The 20,112-nt window shown below is 43.4% G+C and overlaps 1 protein-coding gene across 13 annotated transcripts in view; it reads left to right on the top strand.

The window, feature by feature from the left end:
* Positions 1-20,112, top strand: part of Trim9 (tripartite motif containing 9) — a 107,036-nt gene that overhangs the window by 41,786 nt on the left and 45,138 nt on the right. For all 13 annotated transcript variants that reach the window (XM_031355509.1, XM_031355507.1, XM_031355508.1 and 10 more), the window contains exons 2-3: positions 17,722-17,817; positions 19,624-19,746. In XM_031355509.1, the coding sequence (XP_031211369.1) occupies positions 17,722-17,817; positions 19,624-19,746 (219 nt within the window). The remainder of the gene's footprint in view (positions 1-17,721; positions 17,818-19,623; positions 19,747-20,112) is intronic.

Genomic DNA, 20,112 nt, shown 5'->3' with positions numbered 1-20,112 from the left:
TCTCTCTCTCTCTCTCTGTTCAAAGCTGACTCATTCCACCATGTGGGTCCTGGGGACCAAACTCTGATCATCAAGGTACCTTTACACCCACCAAGCAATCTTGCCAGTCCACTCTCTTTTTAAATTGAAGTGATATTCATTTTGAAGAAATAAAAACATGGAAAAGCCCTTGATGTTTTTCTGAATTTTCCCCACTGGTAACATTTTGCAAAACAATAGCAGTCTCACAGTACCACTAAATATAGATATTGGTAAATTCTACTAATTTTATTCAGACTTCCCAATTTTACATGTACACTTCTGTGTCTATGTTGTTGGATACAGTTTTATCACCTGTATAAGTTCGTGTAGCTATAAATATCAAGATAATAAATAGTCCAGATTCACATGTATTCTTTCTATTATCCCTCTTCTCTAGCTCACAATCAACCTGTGTCCCCTACTTCCACCTTATCCCTACACCTAGCAGCCACTAAAATCCTGTTACAGTGCTGTCTTACATATCTCTTATTATTTTGAAACTTACTTTTGGCTCAGTAGGTAAGAGTACTTTCTGTGCAAACATGGGCACATGAGTTCAAGTCCCTAGTACCATGTTAAAAGCCAGGCATGGTGGTATGTGCCTCCCAGCATTATGTGGAAGATGCAGACAGATCCTTGGAGGTTGCTGCCTAGCCTCACCCAGTAAGATCTGAGTTCAGTAAGAGATTCTGTCTTAAGGAAATAAGGTTGAGAAGAGAGAAAGACACCCTATATCCTCTTCTGGCCTGAACACAGACACACACACACAGAGACACACACATATCAGCACATGCACCCACATACTAACATGCATGTATCACAGAGATACAACACACACACACACACACACACACCATATCACACACAGAAAACACACACATCAGCACATATGCTCACATACTGGCATGCATGTACCACACACACACATACATACATATACACACACACACACACACACACACACCATATCACACACAGAAAACACACACATCAGCACATATGCTCACATACTGACATGCATGTACCACACACACACACACACACACACACACACACACACACACACACAAATCCCCCTTGCCATTTTAAAGGTTGTAACCCATTGTAAAAAGCACTCATCCAGCTAAATCTTTCTTTCTTCCACAAGGACGTTGTGTTAGATTCCTTAGCTTCTTTGTATAACAGCATGATAGTTGGCTTGGTGGTGTTTATTCCAGGAACTGCAGGTTTCATACTAAGTGAGCAGAACTCTATTTGCAGTAATGACTTCAAGGCTTCGTGACTTCACTAGTTCCTGTGGAAAGTGGAGCCTCCCGTGAGCCCAATCTCATTTAAGTTTTCTGTATCTGAGTTTGTTACATTTACCAGGGAGACATCAAAGGGTTTTTTTTGTAATGGCTTTACAGGGATATGATTCACTTACTAAAAAAGGGTCACCCGCTTAGTAGGTTTTACAAGAGTCACTGCGTTGGATGAACAGCACAGCTGTCTAAAGGAGGAGCTTTTCAGTCACCCTGGAGAAAAAGCTCACCCAACAGTCATTCTCTACTTCCCACTCTCTTGTACCCCTGACATTTCCCTTTCTTATCCCGGACATTTGATTTGCCTCATACTAGGGGACTTGTGACCTTCTTCATCTTGCTTCATCCCCTCGGCATGCTCCTAAGGGTCAGCCATGTTGCTGTATGTATGGACACCTCCTTCTTGAGTGTAGAGCATTCCAGTCTACAGATTCATTCAACACTTGGTGGTCATTTGAATTGCCTTAAAAACTTTTATGTGGATATGTGGTTTTACTTCCCTTGGGAAACTTAGGAGTGGATTGCTAAGTCACTGCATAACTCTAGCTCCCTGAGTAAGGCCACGCCCTTTTCTGTAGAGCTGAGCCATCTTACACACTTGCCAGCAAGGATCAATCAAGCATTCTAACTGCATCTGATTACAGACACTTCTTCCTGCCTGCCTCCTTTGTTGTCTACATCCTCGTGGGTGTGAAGCATCTTGGTGGATTTTGTGCTTTGATTTTTTATATACGTGGTGTTCTTTGCCATCAAAGGAGACTTAATTTGCTTATTCTAGAATTAGATGGTTTCTACGTCCCTTTAAAAAGTACATAATATTTTTATTAATTCCTTGAGAATCTCATACAATGTATTTTGATCATATTTACCCACGACTCTTCCCTTAACTCTTTCCAGATCCACCTCCACCTTTCTACCTCCCACCAACATCATGTCTTCTTTTATTTTATTTTTTTTATAAACAACCCATCACGTCTGACTTGTGCTACCCACATACTCTTGGGTGTGGGGCCATCTGTGATTTCCTTTATGCCACTGTGGGCAGAGCTGTTTACACTCTCTATAAAGTCCCCACATGTTATCTTGCAAGCTTGCAGGCCGCAGGATGGCGACCTTGGGCAAGCAGGCAAGGTAGGTGTGGTGTGGAAGAGAGTAAGAGAAAGCCGAAAGCCACAAGCACCAGCTGGACCCTGGAGGGTGGTCCCTGGAGGGTAGACCCTGGAGGGTGGCCCCTGGAGGGTAGACCCTGGAGGGTGGCCCCTGGAGGGTAGACCCTGGAGGGTGGACCCTGGAGGGTAGACCCTGGAGGGTAGACCCTGGAGGGTGGCCTAAACCTCATGTCACTCCCTGCTCTCTGGTGAGATGATAACAGTGACTTGCAGACTCTGGGGTGTTTTTTGTGTAAGTGAACACACTCACATGCATGTGTGTGCACAAATACATGTGTATAGTATTTTTCCCCCAGCAAGTTTCCTATGAAGCTTCTGTGTCGCCCATCTCCTTTCTCCTCTGGCTCTACAGCGTCAGACCCCAGGGGAGAGCGAATGAGAAAGCACTGTGTCTATAGAGACTGATAGATTACAACTGAAGTGCTACAGAGACATGGGAATGTTACAGGCCCAATGTCCACCTTATTCTAGGCTAGTTCAGCGCCCTCCCAATAGCCATCCCTTGCCCACCTCTGTGTCAGAACTGACATCCTGTCACTAATAGAGAAAAACTTTTTGGAATCCACTAACTCAACAGACCCACTGGCTTCCACCAATCCCAAAGCTGTCATCAGATTGAATCTTAGACCTTTGGAAGACTGTCCCCCAACCTGCTGCAATCCTCTCTTATGTGTCCACCAATGTATTTTAAACTTGCCTTGATTTATCACTTTTTTTGTTCTGAAACAACTATACAACTTCATGAAACTCCTTCCATGTAACATGGAATTTGGGATAATCTAAATCCGTGTCCCTGGGCCGTAGTCACTCAAAATGGCTACAGGATAAATCATCCCTTGTTCTCTTTAAGATGAAAGCTGTGTTCTCCTTGTTGTTGTCTGTTTGTGTTGCATTAACACTACCTAGCCTTCTAAGTAGAAAGCTAACTTTCAAGCACGGTAGCAGATGCAATACATGCCCCAGGGCCTCAGTTAAGCAAGGTGCTGGTGCTTAACAGCACAGTGTTAACTACAGGCTTAGACGATGTCCTGTTATGTTTAGTTTTGTAGTTGAAGAGATTAAAACCAGGGCCTAGAACATACTAGGCAACTGGTCTACCACTGAATGGTGTATACCTAGCCCTTTCATGTTTTAAGCCTGGGATGGTGGATTGTGGAGTACATGAGCACATACACACATGTATACACACACACACACACACACACACACACACACACACACACTTGCATTGGAGAGAAGCCAAGGTTAAACGCAGGAGGTGAGAAGGCCAGCCGCATGTTCATCATTCATGCAGAAAATGCTAGGACCAGGCCTGGGTGCAGGAGTAGGCAGCAGCAACAAAGCAGACCATGCTCAGTGTCCTGGGGAAGGTGCACAGCGTGGGGACATCAGTTTCTCTACCATTTCTGATAGGACCAGGCTGCCGATGGCCTCAGAGGAATATTGCTATCCCAAAGAGGAAGATGCCCAGAGGAGGAAAAAAAAAAGACTCCACCCAACAAGACTGATTCAGGGTTGCCTTTTAGCCTGCAGTGACATTAAAGTGACTTCAAGACCCCCTCCATTCCTCACCAACACTGTTCCTGCACTTGGAAGTCCTTTGAACTACAGTCTCATTCGACAATCAGAAATGAAAGATTTAAAAGGGAAATCTTTGGTTTGGATAAAAATTTAATGTGAATGAATTTCTGTGAAAGGATAATGGGTATTTGATGGAGAAGTAGAGATGGCCCCAAGGGAAGGGCTAAGAGGACCAGGACGCCATGTGGAAAGGCTGGGACTTATCACTAGTGGCAGCCACCATCTTCTGCTGGGTGGGGACAGCACAGGCCATGTATTGGGTGAACTGCACCGTGGCTTTTAAAACCATTCTCTTAGCATATGTGTCACCATGTGAGGGGTTGGGGGGAGCTGATACAGCCTTCTCTCTGCCCTCTGCAGAGGTGTGAGGAGTCGTCTCAGCCGAAGCTGTGCATGCAGCCCCTCCTCAAATCTGTGCTGACAACATCACCTGTCTTTGGCGAGCCTGCTGCTTCAGCAGGGAAGGCCACTATTCAGAAGAGACCCCTAACCTCAGTGTCCTCAGGGGTTTGAGGCCACATGTAACTCATTTGGTGAATTGTAGTCTACTAGATTGAGAGCTTTTAAAAACAAATATACTCCCATGTAAAAATTATTCATTTATATGAATGTTATATGGCAAGTGTATTTATAAAATACTATTTAAAACACTTATGTTCGGCTTTTAATTCAATTCAAAATTTGACATGTTTTGATACATTTTTAAAGGAGTATAATAAAATCACAGGGTTGTTAAGGAGGAGAAATGGAGGTAAATGCGCAGTAGTAGCTTATGACCTTAACGTGAGCAGCGGACACTTGGAAATCCTCATGCCCTGGCCTCATTCAGAATAGCTCTGGAAACCTCGTCTTTTCTAGAAAAGAGGAGGAAAGGTAGGTCACGGTAACATGTCCTTAGGTCAAACCCCTTCTCTCTATTGGATTAAACCATCCCTGCTCCTCCCGGGAGGGCCAGGTTCTCTTCCAGGTCCTGGAAGGCAGAAGTCTGAGTGCTGCCTAGCCAACACATCAGGCCTCTATCTCTGAGTGACATCAGTGTGTCCAGCCATCCATCACCTCCAGCTAACTGCCCCTGCTTGTGCACCCTGTTGCAGGCTCTTCTTAGGAAATCATCACACAGCTATTTAGTCGCTTACAAGATCAGCCAGGTCCCATGGCAAGATGTATTTCTATGGTAATCAAACCTTAGATTCTACCTCACTGAGAAAAAAAAAAAACTGTTGCCATGGAAACTATTCCTATTTTCTCTAGGATGGAGCTGCAGTTAGTTCACTTGCACAGAAACAGGCTGATAAAGATATTGAGCAGAGGATGAAAAAAAATTAGATGCAGTTAAATTCATTTTCATGGGTAATATTGATCATCCTTATTTGTGCTATTATAGACAGAAATTGGCCTGTAAATTCTGGATCCTGGCAAAGCTATCATTCCTGGTAAGACAAAATCTAAATCTAATGCAGACACGAGCTAAGATACCCCAAAGTTTGTCAGCTGTTAGAATAAGATTGTGTTTTCATTTGTTTGTGAAACAGTATTAAGAGGGAGAGCTGTGTTAGGGATGACTGCCTTTCTTCGTGTTTGAACTTTTTAAATGCTGTGTTAGGGTCACCAGAGAAGTTTGTGTGTTTTGCCATTGATACCAAAGAAACAAATGTCTCAAACTCATAGTCGAAGATAGGAATGAACCACATGTGCTCACATGCACTCCTTACAAATTAGTGGCATTGTGATATGGCCAGGAGGGACTCCTGTGTGTCACAGGCCTTAGCATGTTTGTCCCACTCTGAAGGGTAGAATACTTTTCAGGATGGGTGAAAGTGTGTGCAGAGATGGTCTGGGTTATGGCATTCCCCACGCTGGGGCCTAGATCTCCTGCTCCCCTGAAGGATCACCTCTGCTGGAGTTACTTCTCTTATCAGTGTGATAAAACAGCTGACAAACACAACCTCAGGGAGGAAAGATTTGTTGTGAAGACCCAGGGGACATTGCCCAGGTGAAGGGGAACACATGGAGGCTAGAGCAGGAGGTAGGAGTGGTCACATTGTGTCCACAGTCAGAAAGCACAGAATGATGAATGCTGCTACTCTCCCACACACCCTCCCTTAACCAGGAATCTCAGCCTATTATGGTACCCCTCTTTAGGATAGGTCTTCTGACCTCAATTTAATCTAGATAATCTCTCATAGGCACATCCAGACATTTGTATCCATAGCCATCCTAAGTCTCATCAAGTTGACAGTCAAGATTAAGGATCACAACCACATTTCCAATTAGGCATAAGTAAAATCGTGTGCTTGTAGAAGAGACTCAGCTTGGAGAAAGAGCATTTGCCACATGACTAGGTTTTGAAAGTTTTTGGGTCTCAGCAGCAGAAGGAAAACTGGCAGCTTGGTCTGTACCCAGACATTGGGTTGTACTCAGACATTGGAGCATCCCTTTGGTTCTCAGGTGACGTTACCTAAGGATCAGGATGCCTCTCCTGTAACACAGTCCCAAAGACTTGAAACCAGAGGAAAAGATGGGAGCTTAAATAGAGTGGAGAACTAGAAGGGGGCCAAGGAAAAACCACTGGGAGATGAACAGGAACCTGGTGCTTCAGTCTGTCCACTGAGACTTTTGTTGGTGTAGATACGAAAATTGAGCTTGCCCAAGATGACGACCAACCAGGAGAGAAACAATTAACCATGTTTAATTTCTGTCAGTTTTAACTTTTCAGTACAGGATGTTCTATGTGACCCCAAATTCTGGATGAGTTGTTTGAGTCATTAGGAAGCCTGGGGAAAAACCTTATCTCCCCCCACCCAACTAAATACTAAATATCACACTGGCAGTGTTTAAGAGTACATTTGAAAACTGAGCTTAAAGGCTGTATGCCACCACCGCCAGCTCACCAAGCCAGCCTTAAGAATAGTACCAGGAGGAGGGGAAGAGCTTGTTTAGCAAATGCTTTAGGCAGCTCTCTGTATGCCTGCATTTCTTCCAAGTGCTTTGCAAATACCACCAGTAAGGATTTTCCCCTGAGCCAGGAAAAGATCATTAGGAAGCCTGGGGCAAAGCTTATTTCTCCCCCAACTAAATATTAAATATCACACTGGCTTTCCAGAAATGAATTCTGCTATTTGAAATAAGAATTAAAGTTATTTCTTAAATAAAAACTGGCCTTCACCAGCTACCCCCAAGCCCCGCCTCTTTCTCTCTGTCTCTGGAAACTCGAGTGGTTGATGAGTGGGCTTCCCTGTCTTAACTGTTAACCCTGAGTCTGGAAGGAAGCACTGAAGACCTTCCTATGTAAAAAGTACATTTTTGTACTGAAAAGTGCTGATTGACTGGGTTACATTGATTTCTAATAGCATGCTTTTAACTGGTGAACAAGAATCCTCATGGTGTAACTGAAATTTTCCGTCTGGAGAGTTGAAGACTCGTGATCCTAAGCCTGTTTGCTCATCTCAGAACTGTTCCCAGCAGTATCAGACAGCAGACTGCCATCCTAGCTGCAGGAACAGTGTGTATGGTGTTACAAGAACTCAGCAAGGGCAGCCCAGGGAACCCCAAGAGGATGACTCAAAGTCTGCTGGAGACAGCTCGCCACAGGAGAGGGCAGGTGTGTGGAAAGGCGGTGACTTCCTCTCGAGACCAATAAAATCCAGTATTTGCTCACCGCTTAGCCCTAGGAAGATGTTTCTGAGCCCGGGTTGGCAGCTGCCTAGCATCATCCCTTTTATCCACAGACTCGTGTGTCCTCTGCCCAGCCCTGTGCAGAGTGATGCTGGCGTCACAGCCTGCACCCTGACACCCAATAAAGTTTCCTGCTTTCAGTCACAGCAGACCCTGTGTGAAGTCTCACTGTCCCAAGCACACCAAGCGTGGAGCCAAGACCAGCCAATCGATTTCACCTAAGAGACTGTAAATTCTGGGCAAAGGTGGCAGTTTGATTTTACTGTGTCCTGAGGTCAGAATTGGATCCTTTTATCTTACTAAAAATAAAAAATAGCCCATCAGGTAGAAATAAGTCTTGAGTTTGAGAATCTGTTGTCTGGGACATAGAAATTTATAAAATTTGGTGGGTTGTGACTTCTTAGAGTCTATCTAATTTTCAAATTTTGACCCAAACTGGCTGTGTCTTGCTGGAAAAGTAGGTATTTTACTTATTTATAATATTTCTTGCTTTTTCTGAGAGGTAGAGAAGCTGTAACCTCTATGCCTGGTTATGAGACTATCCAAATAAATAGAACTTTTATTTATTTTTTTACTTTTATTTTTATTTATGATCATTTTTTTTCAGTGCTTACAATCAAACCCTAGGCTGTGTACGCTAGGCAAGCGCTCCATTCCAAGCTCATGGTTTGGAGATACAGGGTCTCCCTTTGTAATTCAGGTTGGCCGTGAACTTGCTGCATTCCCAGTCTGGCCTCAGACTCTGCAGTCTACTGACTCTGCCTCCCAAGGGCTGGACAGCTGTGCTTCACCATCCAAGCCTGTGTGTGTGTGTGTGTGTGTGCACATATCTGTGTGAGTGTATGTGTGTGTGTCTGTGTGTCTGTGTCTGTGTGTGTGTGTCTATGTCTGTGTGTGTTTATGTGTATATGTGTGTATGCACATATCTGTGTGAGAGTATGTGTGTGTGTTGGTTTGTGTGTTTATGTGTTTATGTGTATATGTGTGTGTGCATGTCTGTGTGAGTGTATATGAGTGTGTGTGTGTGTGTGTCTGTGTGTGTGTGTGTGGTATTGTGGTACTGAGGCTTGAACCTAGGGTATCAAGTATGCTACACAAGCATTCTACCATTGAACCTAGGCCTCCTTTTACTTATTCTTTTGAGAAAGGGTCTCACTAATCTGTCCAGGCTCTCCCTGTTTATTGTATATTCCAAACTGGCCTTGAACTCAAGTAGCAAGAATTAACAGGTTATGCTATCAAGCCCAGCTATTTTCTTGTTTTTTTTTCCCCCTAACACAAGTTACTATCTGCCATGGTCTTATTTCATAGACATTGGTTAAGTTAACAAACCACAAAAAAGTGTAATTGCTTTCTGAGTTAGTTGTTTCAGTCCAAAACATTGCAGTCCCTTACCAAACAAAGTTCATTTCTTCTTCATACTGTGTGTCAGGCAGTCTGAGGCTCTGGACCACACATCCCTTCACTCCAAAGCTCTCTGCCACTCTCTGAGATAAGTCCAATGGTAAGCTAAACTGGACTATACTGACTTACAACTCAAAAATGTCTCTTGCCAACTCCATTGGTGTTATGTTTTAAAGTCACCTCTATTAATGTTATATAAAAATTGGCAATAGCTAAAAATCAAAATAATTTTGAGAGCTGATTTATCAATTCAACACTGATTTGTAAGTTGAAGATGAAGAGCTGCAAAAAAACAAAAACAAAAACAAAAACAACAAAAAAAAACCCACAGTGTCTCCTGAAGCTAACAAAAGTCACATGACCAAGGATGACAATGAGGCAGGACTCTACAGAAGGTACTACAGATCATGTGACAAAAGACCCACAATATACCTCAGTATTTAAAGAACTATAATTGACTAAAACCCAAATAGAGAGATGTGGTCCAAGTATCCAGTGATTTCTCTATGTGTGTTTCATACTATCCTTATAACAGGAAGGTGATGTAATGAATGCACTGATGTGCCCAGCACTGGTAGAAGCGTCTTCCATTCCTCCCTTCCTGTTGCCATGGTCATACTGTTTTGATACACTTAACAGTTATTGTCTTCATGTTGAAGACGAGGAGTCTGAAGCTTAGATTGCATTCTCTGGATATGTCTCCGGCAGTTTCCTAGGTATGGACAATGGTTTAGCACTCTTGGCATCTCCATTTGCAAGGAATTGAAGCAGCCAGATCTGAGCAGAGTTGGGAGTTGACCTGTAGTGACCTCAGCCAGTCTGCAGGAATTCTGCAGTTAGGATAGTCCTTTGGCATTGGATGCCTGTGGATGGGAGCCAGCCTTTATCACAACAATTCCCTCCTCACAAGAGCAATTCTTAGTGCAGTCTGTCAGCATCCAGTGCTCCAGCAGCTCTGAGGGTGCATAGCACTAGGAGAGAATTCTGGGCAGAGAATCTCATTGTGCACTACAGTTATAAATGTGCCCATGGTCACACAACTAGCAAAATGCTGGAATTCAAATGCTGGTCTGTTTGACTTTAAAGTGCGTCTATTTAACGCTAATACTATATTAGTCCCCAGTGCTCTGTCTATCTAATTTGGTTGTCACTATCTGATAGAAGTAACTTTCCGATAACATTTTTTTTATCTTAGCAACTTATATATTTTTAATTTAACTTTATTGTTTTACTTATTCACTTTACATCCCACTCACTGCCCACACAACTTTTCTTTTCTTAACACTACAATAAATCCCCTCCAGCTCAAATCCATATTCCTTTAGTTCATGAAAATAGTCATTTCACCCACACAACTTTTTTAAATAATATTTTTTATTTATTCTTTGAGTTTATAAATATCCACCGTGTATATATTTTAATCATCCAGCATCCCACTAGCCATTTCCAATTCTGCCTGCTCCCCTCTAGCATGTCCTCCCCCCAACTTCAAATTCTCTTCATTCAATTCTATCCCATTGAGTCCAGTTAGTGCTGCCTCTTTGCACATGTATATTGTGAGACTGCCCACTGCAGTATGGGTAATCAGTGGTCTTGCCTCCAAGGAAAAATGACTCTCTTAGCAACCTTCAACTCCCAATGGCTCCTCAAGTACCACTGTCTCTCATGAATCCATCCTCCACCCACAGTGGAATTCTTACTTGATCCTGCACAGATAGCCACAGTTATGTGAGTTTGTGAGTGACAGCCATGTCGTGAGCATGAATAGAACTTCCCAGCACCCCTCTCTGTCTGCCATCTTTCGTGTTCTTTCTGTCTCCTGCTCTTCTATGTTCCCTGAGCCCAGGCAGCCAAAAGTGTTATTTTCCAACTTCTAATCATAACCTTCAATTTCTAACTTGTACCCTGACCCATACATATCCTTCTTGCTCTGCTTTTGGATAATTTTTAACCTCAGGTAGAGAGAATCATATCAAGACAATGTTTTGTTTTGTTTTGTTTTGTTTTGTTTTTTGTCTACTAGTCTCATTTTCTCTCTAGCATCTCATTGAACAAAGAGTGAGGTGAAGAATAGGGAGTTAGTGTTTAAATAGAAGTGAGAAATATGTTTTTTCTCTCTTTTTATTTAAAATATTTTTATTTTCACGTTTTGTGTTTTGGTCATTTTCTTCTCCTTCCCAATTCCTCCCTGATCTTGCCAACCTCTCTATGTACCTAACTTCACACTCTATGACCTTTCTCTTTCTCAGCCCTCCTATCATAAAATCAAACCAACTAAACCAAAACTGATAAAGACAAAAAATGTCAAAACAAAACAAAATGAAACAACTCCCTCCCAAGAACCTATTGTGTTCATTTTGTGTTGGCCTGCCCTAGAGTGTGGTTGAGACACTCAGTGGTACTCCATGGGAGAAAAAAGATTTTCCCTCTGCAGCAGGTATCAGTGGCAAATAGCTTCTTGGTTAGAATGGGATCCCATGTCCACTTCTCCATCCTAGGATTTTGTCATGTTTGAATCTGTGTAGGGCTTGTGCATTCTGTCACACTCTCTGGGAGTTCATATATACATCAGCCCTGTTGTGTCTGGAAGAGTGGTTCTCAACCTTCCTAATGCTGCCACCCTTCATGTTGTGATGACCCCAACCATAAAATTATTTTGTTGCTACTTCACAAGTGTAATTTTGCTACTGTTATGAGTTGTAATGTAAATATCTGATATGCAGGATATCTCATATGCAACCCCTAAGGAGTCCCAACCACAGATTGAGAACATTGGTCTAGAAGGTGCTGTTTTTTGAACTTATCACCACGTCTGACTCATACAATCTCGCTGCATCCTTTTCCTTTTCCTTGTAGGTCCTGGAGCCTTGCTTGAGGGGAGAAGTTTGATAAAGGCATTTCCTTTAGGGTTGACTGATCCTCTGATACATTTTTATGGCTTAAAAAAATGAGTAAAAGTTGGCACACTTGGATATGAATTATTGAAGAAAGGGAAGAAAATGGGAGCATGCGTTCACTAGCTTTTGCTGTGTGTTTATGTATGCAGGTTTAGCAATAAGGATAGGAGATTAATTTGTAAGGGTATATCAGGTTAAAAGCCTTCCATCTATCTATTCCATGCGCGGATCAGGGTCAGATCCATAATAACCATGGTAAGCCTCGTGTAATGTCTGAGAAAAGTGAAGGCTTGATGTGAAGCTACATCCCTCTGAGGGATCTCTCACTCATGCTTCAGGTGCCTTCAAGAAGGGATGCTAATCAACCAAGAACTGCAGGATCTTCCTGGATCACAGCCAGGGTTAACAACTGCCAACAATAAACAAAACTAGAAATTAAAAGATGTGTCTGTCCTTGCAACAGAGAAAACAGCCTAGTAAGAATTAAACCGAACTTTGGTTTGTACCAAGGTGACTGGAGGATGGTATGAGAGGGAGAGAATGGGGGAGCAGATGGGGTGAACAGGAGTGCAATATAGTCAAGGGAAACAAAAAACTGTAAAAAGTAGGAAGAGACAGTTCATGGGCGAGGGGTTCATCATAGGAATATATAATTGTGTTAGTCCAAGTCCTAAAGACCAAGACTGGGGTCTAATGGAAACAGGGTTCCCAAGAAGCGATAAGGTTTGGGCAAGAAGACAATCTTTGTCACAACCAAAGTAGCAGTGAAGATGGGTATGAAGTTCAGTGTTGATTGTGAACTGGACAGGATCTGCAATTAGCTAGCCGACCAGTCTCCAGAACACCCTAGAGGATGACCTTGATAGGTTAATCATAGTGAGAAGACACAGCCTAATAGTGGTCTGCACAGTTTCCCTGGGTTGGGTCCTAAACTGTATAAAAGGTTGGTGAGATGGCTTAGCGGGTAAAGGTGCTTGCTCTGTAAGCCTGGCAGCCAGAGTTTAATCTCCAGAATACACAGAAAGGCAGAGCAAGAGAACAGACCCCACAAAGCTGTTCTCTAACCTTCTTGTGTGCCACTGTAGCACATGTGCCCATGTTGGAAAAGGATTTGCTGCTATGGAGACGTATGATTTAAACACACACACACACACACACACACACAGAGAGAGAGAGAGAGAGAGAGAGAGAGAGAGAGAGACAGACAGACAGACAGACAGACAGACAGACAGACAGACAGAGACAGAGAGAGAGAGAGAGGGAGAGAGAGAGAGAGAGAGAGAACAATTTCTGTAATTTAAAGAGAAAGCTAGCTGAGTAGAGGTACTCACTGCTCTCTACATTTCTACAATGCAGTGTGACCAGCTGCTGTGAACTTGTGCCACCTTGACATCTGATAGACTGTACCTTCAAATTGAGAGCCAAAATAAGCTTTCTCCTTGAAGAGGTCACTGGTGTCAGGGTTTTTTGTTTGTTTGTTTTTTAACCACAGCAATGGGAAATGTAGTTAAGAAGTTTATATATAATATATAATCCCTGGAGTAAGTTTGTATATAATATGTAATCCCTGGATTTACATATGGCTCAGAATCAGATTCACATAAGGTTTGTTTACTGTTCCCTAGCAACAAGACCTCTATGGCAGTAGAGTAGCTACTTCTGTAGCTAGTGTTTGCTACTTTGTGGGTTCTTCTTTCTTCTACCCTTTCAACAACCTAGCACTAGATAAAAGAGAAAAAGAGATAGAGATGAAAGGAAAGAGATCCCTGAATAAAGTCAGGGCTCAGAAATGGGACAATGTTATCATTAGACTACTAGCTGCTGATTAGGAGAATCATATCTAATTTCCTCCTCTTCCTCCTCCTCCTCCTCCTCCTCCTCTTGCTTCTTCTTTGCCAATCTACTTAGTAAACCATGACCACCAACAACCAACAACCCATCCCTCCTCTGGGGCCCTAGCATTTATATACCCTCTGAAAAGTCCCCAGAATTCCAAACATCACACACTTGCAGAAACTATATGCAGCTGACAAAATCATGCCCATGTTAGAGCATGAGACCAATCATAGTCAGCTGCTGTGGACTATCTAAAGCAGCCCCATATCCCACACCTGAAACTAAAATGAAAACGTATTCTTATAATATTTCTGTGTTTTTTAAAGAAACCAAAATGTCAAAATTGTCACTACAACTTCTCCCAAAGCCAAGAGCCTCCCACCTCCTCTGACATGTTCACACATATGCAAACATTTCACACTCACATATAATCAGCCCATATGACCAGGGAAAGGCAAGTGGGGAGATAAAGATGAGGTGGGGTTTCGGTTTTGGATTTTTTGGTTTTGGTTTTAGTTGTTCCCTTTGTTTCAGACTCAGACGATGTGCCTCCTTCTAGGGAGGCTTTGATTATTCCAAGCATGTCCTGAGCCAAGAAATCCATCATGGGGTCTGTGGCTGCCTCAACATAACTAACACTGTCCTTCACTTTCAGAAACCATCTCAAATTAGAAAACAAATATCCAAGAAGTCCAAAATTATAAACAGCCTTTAGAACCATAACCCTTCTTCCCCTTGAGATTCTGTCTAGCCAAGGATGCCGAGAGGCAAACTCATATCACGGATTTGTACTTTCAGTGCACAGACAGAAAAATTGTAGCACCGCTCTGTGGTCCAGAATACAGAACACCTCTGCTAGCACAGGCTAGCATTAAAATGTTTTAAGGAAACCAGATCAATACATAATAATGTTTAATCAGACATGGCGTCTAAATGTGCTCAGGAAGTTATCCTATGAAAACCACACATATAAATCCTTACAATATACGGCATTTTCTGCTTATAAATATCTGCCAGGGATTTCCACTGTCTGCTGACTTCTGCAAGTGGCTAGAGCTTGAGGAAGGTTTACAGATCTCTATCTTCTAATGAAGCTGTTTATCAAATATCAAACAATTGTTAGCCAGGTGGAGAGCACTCAGCCTCCAACACAGACACAAAAAGACTGAATCTGGAGAAAATTTGATTTTTTTTTTTTTTGCAGCTGACTTATTGCTCTGACATATTAGATCCTGAATGAAGATATAACTCTTTGTCTACTACTAAATAACATTTGAAAGATTTGTGGGGGGAAGGATATTTCTACCTATTTTTGTTAAGTGGGTGTTTGCACTTGTACCTGTGGGTGTGCACACATAAATGCATATAGAGGCCAGATGTGACTTCCTCAATCATATCCCATCTTATTATTTGAGACAGGATCTTTCACTGAACCTACAGTTCATCACTTCAGCGAGGCTAGCTGGCCAGCAAGCCTTGGGGTTCCTCCTCTCTCTGGCTTTCTTGCACATGTGCCACTGAGCGTGGGTTTTTCTGTAGATGTTGAGTACTTGCTTGTACCCACTGAGTTCTTCCCAGACCCCACTATAGCTTCTTCTAAGTATGCAACAGTAGCCAGTCAACAAATCTTTATGACTTTATATAATAGTACACATTTCCTAGACATGATAAATGTTAAGGTTGAAATGTAAGAAATCAGGTAGTTTAATGTGTTTTCTGTAGCCAGATGAATTTGACTCCTTCTCCCGAACTTCTAAGTACATTTACTGAGGAGATGGGGTGGGGGTGAGGAGAGACTTTCACTCACTCGTGGGGGGGGGGGAGGTGGAGAAACAGGAGTTCTAAGGACAACAATGAAAAGCAAACTTGCCTCTAAAATAGGTCTCTCATTTACTGCTGTGCTTTCCAAGGAGACCCTCTCTCTCCTTCTGTTTCCTGGGATCTTGGAAACAATTCTTAAGGAGAAATTTACCCCCAAATGCCATGGTACCACTGAGACATGGTGACAAAATGATGAATGGCCCCTTTGCAATGGTGGGCTCACTACGCTTTCTTTTGGTTATTCTGGCATGCCCCCTGGAGGTCAGAACACACAAGGAAAGGTGAACAAAGATGTTTTCCAGCAGATCTTATTGAAGAGTCTGTCCTTTGAACCCTTCCTCATCGGGGTGTTTATGTGCACAGAAATGAAGAAAGTAAACATGGGTTAAAACCACCCAACATTTATTAAGGATGTACCTGAACTTACAAGGTCCTGACCTTTAAATATGGTAACTCATGCAATGCCCACACTCAAGAATAAATACAGTTCTCATTTTATGTGGGAGGCAAAACTATGTGTAATCCTTAAACAGCCAGTAGTTGGCAGCGTCTATGAAATGGGACATAATGAATGCTCCCTTAAGTGCAGCCCTGTATTCACAAGAGCCCAACCACAAAGTATTATTTCAGTGCTCTTTTTCCCCTCATTGGAGTAATTCAAACAAAGGTGGCTTTCTCAGGGCCACTTAGCAAAAGGCAGGGCCAGAATTTAACCCCTTCTAATCCTGTTTTCTTTCTTACCCTCCTATATTTCTTCCACCCAGTGTTTGGCCTGCCTATTTTAAAGAGAATGCCCCATTTCATATTTAATAAGACAAATATAAGAGAAAAAATCCCAGTACCAAGAGATATCATTCTGAGGATTTTGTCTTTTTACTGAAAGCGAAGTAAGGCATTGAACTTGTTAAGGAGATGAATGGGTTTCGGACTTTCAAGAAGGCACAGGAAGGAGGAGGAATAAGAAAGGTCTGTCCGTTGCCTGAGAGACAGAAGGGTCTGCCCAGCCTGCTAGGAGAAGGCATCTTGAATCTAAATATCTTGCTAATGGCTTCAAGGGATGGAAATCTCAGTACAGAACTGAAGTAGCAGTTCGTTCTTCCCAACAGGAAGCACAGAGGTGAGAGACTTTAGATGCCAACCCAGAACCCAGAGTCCTCACCCCTCCATCCTTACTGCACTGACCTCCTCTTCAGAAGATATAGATCTGCCTCAAAGGCAGAAAACAAAGAGAAGCTACACCATGACAGCTTTCCTAGACCCTCCCTTCCTGGTAGACCTTCACCTAAGTCCTACTGGTAGACCTTCACCTAGGTCCTACTGATCGACGGTTTGGCACTTGGCTGTCTCAGCAAACACCATGGCTGGAAAGCAGTGCTCGCCTGTGTACACTTTGCCAGGCAGTTTGGAAGTCTAGGAGTTAGGAAGAGAGTAGGCCTTGGCCTTGGCTAGGAGGGTGGTGTGGGGTGGACAAGAGTAAGTGCGCTTGGGAGAAGGAAGAGGACCTTGGTCGGGTGGGATGCCCTCCTGGCCTTTTTCTTTGTGGTTAACATTTTTGTGGCCCCAGAGCATCATGCCAGATCCCAACCCTTCCTTCTTCATCCCGCACTTGAGCATCTTCATTAGTTCTGCCCTGCACTCCCCACTGCCCAAACCAACGAACCTTTGTGCTAAGTCCTGTCAATAGGAGTCAGTTCAGTTGCCTCCCTAGTTTATTCTTTATTCCTGACAAATGAAGTAAATGATTAGTAAACTAATGAAGTGAGAGCACTCTAGGGAGTACCCTGTGGCCAGGAGCCTTCACTGCTTCAGAGAAGACAATGTGCAGGAGCCCAGGGATGGCCTGCCTGCCTGGCCACCAGGACCTGCCCCACATGTTTCCTCAAAGGCCTAACCCCAAACAAGAGGACTCAAGGCAAGCTAATGGCGCTGGGGTTGGGAGCCTGTTACTTTGAAGCACCCCCTCTCCATGTGATCCTGTGTGATGGCAGCTCACGCTTTCCTTTCTTCTCTCCACAGAGCCAGCTTTCCCAGGCGCTAAATGGATTGTCAGATAGGGCCAAGGAAGCCAAGGAGTTCCTGGTGCAACTCCGCACCATGGTGCAACAAATCCAGGTATGGCAGGGGTTGGAGGGGTTGGAGGGGTTGGGGGGAGGAAATTCCTCTTTCTTTCTGCCCTGTCTGATCTACACTTGGCAGACACGCACAGTGGCCAGCCTCAACACATACCCTATCTTGAGGCATCTCCTCCAACCACAAGCCAGTGTTGTCTGTCTCAGGTGCTTCCTGCCTTCCACTCGGAGGCCCCGGTCTCTACTACAGTGCATTTAGACAAAGGCCTATTTCCTTGTGAACCCAGATTATTCCTCAATTCTAAAACCCAATAGGTCCCCAAGCCCCAGTTTACTGGACATTAATTGTTTCTTATCTTCTTCTCTCCCTCCCTTCTCCCTCTCTCCTCTTTCCTTTCTCCCTGGCCCATCAGAACGCTCCTTCCTTCTCTTCTCAGACACTGAGATGTTGTCTAGCCTCAGTCTCCTGACTTTAGATTGGTTTATGTGGACACAGTGACCCAGCAGTTCAGCCAGAAGTTGAGAATGCATACATTTCCCACAGTAGCTGGAAGAGAGAAACCACATAAAGCCCCGGACACCAAAACAGTGGAAACAAGCTTTCTGAGTGATTATTTAACCCATGTCAAAGCAGAAATGGATGTTCAATGTGAGCCAGCCTCTCAAAGCATCACACGCTGGTTTTGTTGCTGTTTTTATGTGCATACCCGTGTTGGAACTGTTGATTCCCTAGCAGTTTTGTAGCCTTCCTTCTGTTTTCCAAAGCAGCAGCTTATCAATCAGCCCTTTCTTTGCATTTGCTGGCAAGAAGTATGCAGCGCTAGGCCGTCCCACCCCCTGCATTGCCTCCCCATCAGAGCAAAGTGTTCTTTCCGTAAGAAAACAGTAGCAGAGTCTTCAAGGGGAAGGATCCCTCCTCTCCACCCCCACCTACACCCTACACAGGGTACAGAAAGCTCTTAAATGATGAAAGTCCTCTTGAAGGACCTTCTCTGAGAATTCAGACTGTTGCCAGGAGAGCCAAAATTAGCATCCCTGGAGCTGGTGCTCCATCTAATGCTGTATTCGAAGTGGCAGGATTAAGTTTCACAGCATATTACCCTTAATAAACGCCTATGAATCTGAGTTGCTAGTTAAAAGAACTATATGGGTTCAAGTCAAGTAAAAATGTTATACCCAGCATTTAATGGAAATACCATGGGACCACGCTCCTTCCATTTCTTTATGTAGCTCCCGTGCCTCAGCAAACTATTGTGTCTTTCCTGATTTTTATAGCAAGAAAATGCTGTTACCAATATGATTTTTTCCCCACTGTGGCCTTTCTTCATGCAAGGGACAACCACTTTTGCCTGTTATTCTTAGACCTTATATACTTCTGTTAGCATTGGGTGGCAGGCAGCACTGGATCATCGTTTAATGTGGGGGAACCTTTGTCATCCTTCTTCTCTCTTCTGTTAAGTTTAGTAATCTTTTCTCTCTCCTGCCTGGACTCTCCTCTTCCTCCTAGAAACCTCTTTCCAGCCTGCAGAACCGAGCAGAGACACCCATCGAAGGACATTTGTACCACCCTACAACCAAAGCTTTATTGTACTTGAGTGTAATTCAAACTGAAGAGGTGGTTTCTTTTGATAAAAATTAATTTAAGTAACAAATACCTATCTTCTTATATACAAATTTAAAGCAAAACTGTTTACACTCTAGAGTACAGTCTACTAGTACTCTGGAAGTACGCAGGGAGCTCTATGGACTGAGCTCCTTCCCATCTCTTCAGTAGGGAGAACTAGGGCTCTGGTTTCCCTGGCTACCTGAGCTCCCCATATGTGCCTGAGAAGTGTGCTCTCTTGTTCAGGAAAACAGTGTGGAGTTTGAGGCCTGCCTGGTAGCCCAGTGTGATGCTCTCATTGATGCCCTAAACCGAAGGAAGGCTCAGCTGCTGGCCCGGGTCAACAAGGAACATGAACACAAGCTGAAGGTGAGTGGCACACTGGGGACATGGGGAGGCAACCATCCAACCTACCGGGGCAATGGTAGGCAGTACCGGAGGATTTCATTCCTCACCTGCATGGCCTGGCCAGACAAGAACAAACATATCCCTTCATTCTCCATTTACTTCAATTTACTTCAAACTCCTTCAGTTTCCTAACCAAAATTTGCTGAGTGATTTCTCTGGACCAGGATATGCTGTGGGTATGGAAAAAACAAGATAAATAAAAATATCTGTATTCGTTCTACGCTCCTAGGAGGGGTAAATGTTTAAAAAAAAAAGCATCCAGGGGGAATATATCATAGGCTAGGTTTTTGGTTTGGTTTGGTTTTTTGCAAAAAAAAAAGGGGGGGG

The sequence above is a fragment of the Mastomys coucha genome, unplaced genomic scaffold, assembly GCF_008632895.1.
Source record: "Mastomys coucha isolate ucsf_1 unplaced genomic scaffold, UCSF_Mcou_1 pScaffold6, whole genome shotgun sequence".
NCBI lineage: Eukaryota > Metazoa > Chordata > Mammalia > Rodentia > Muridae > Mastomys > Mastomys coucha.
The sequence above is the reverse complement of the archived record's forward strand: the minus strand, read 5'-3'. Positions and strand labels throughout refer to the sequence as shown.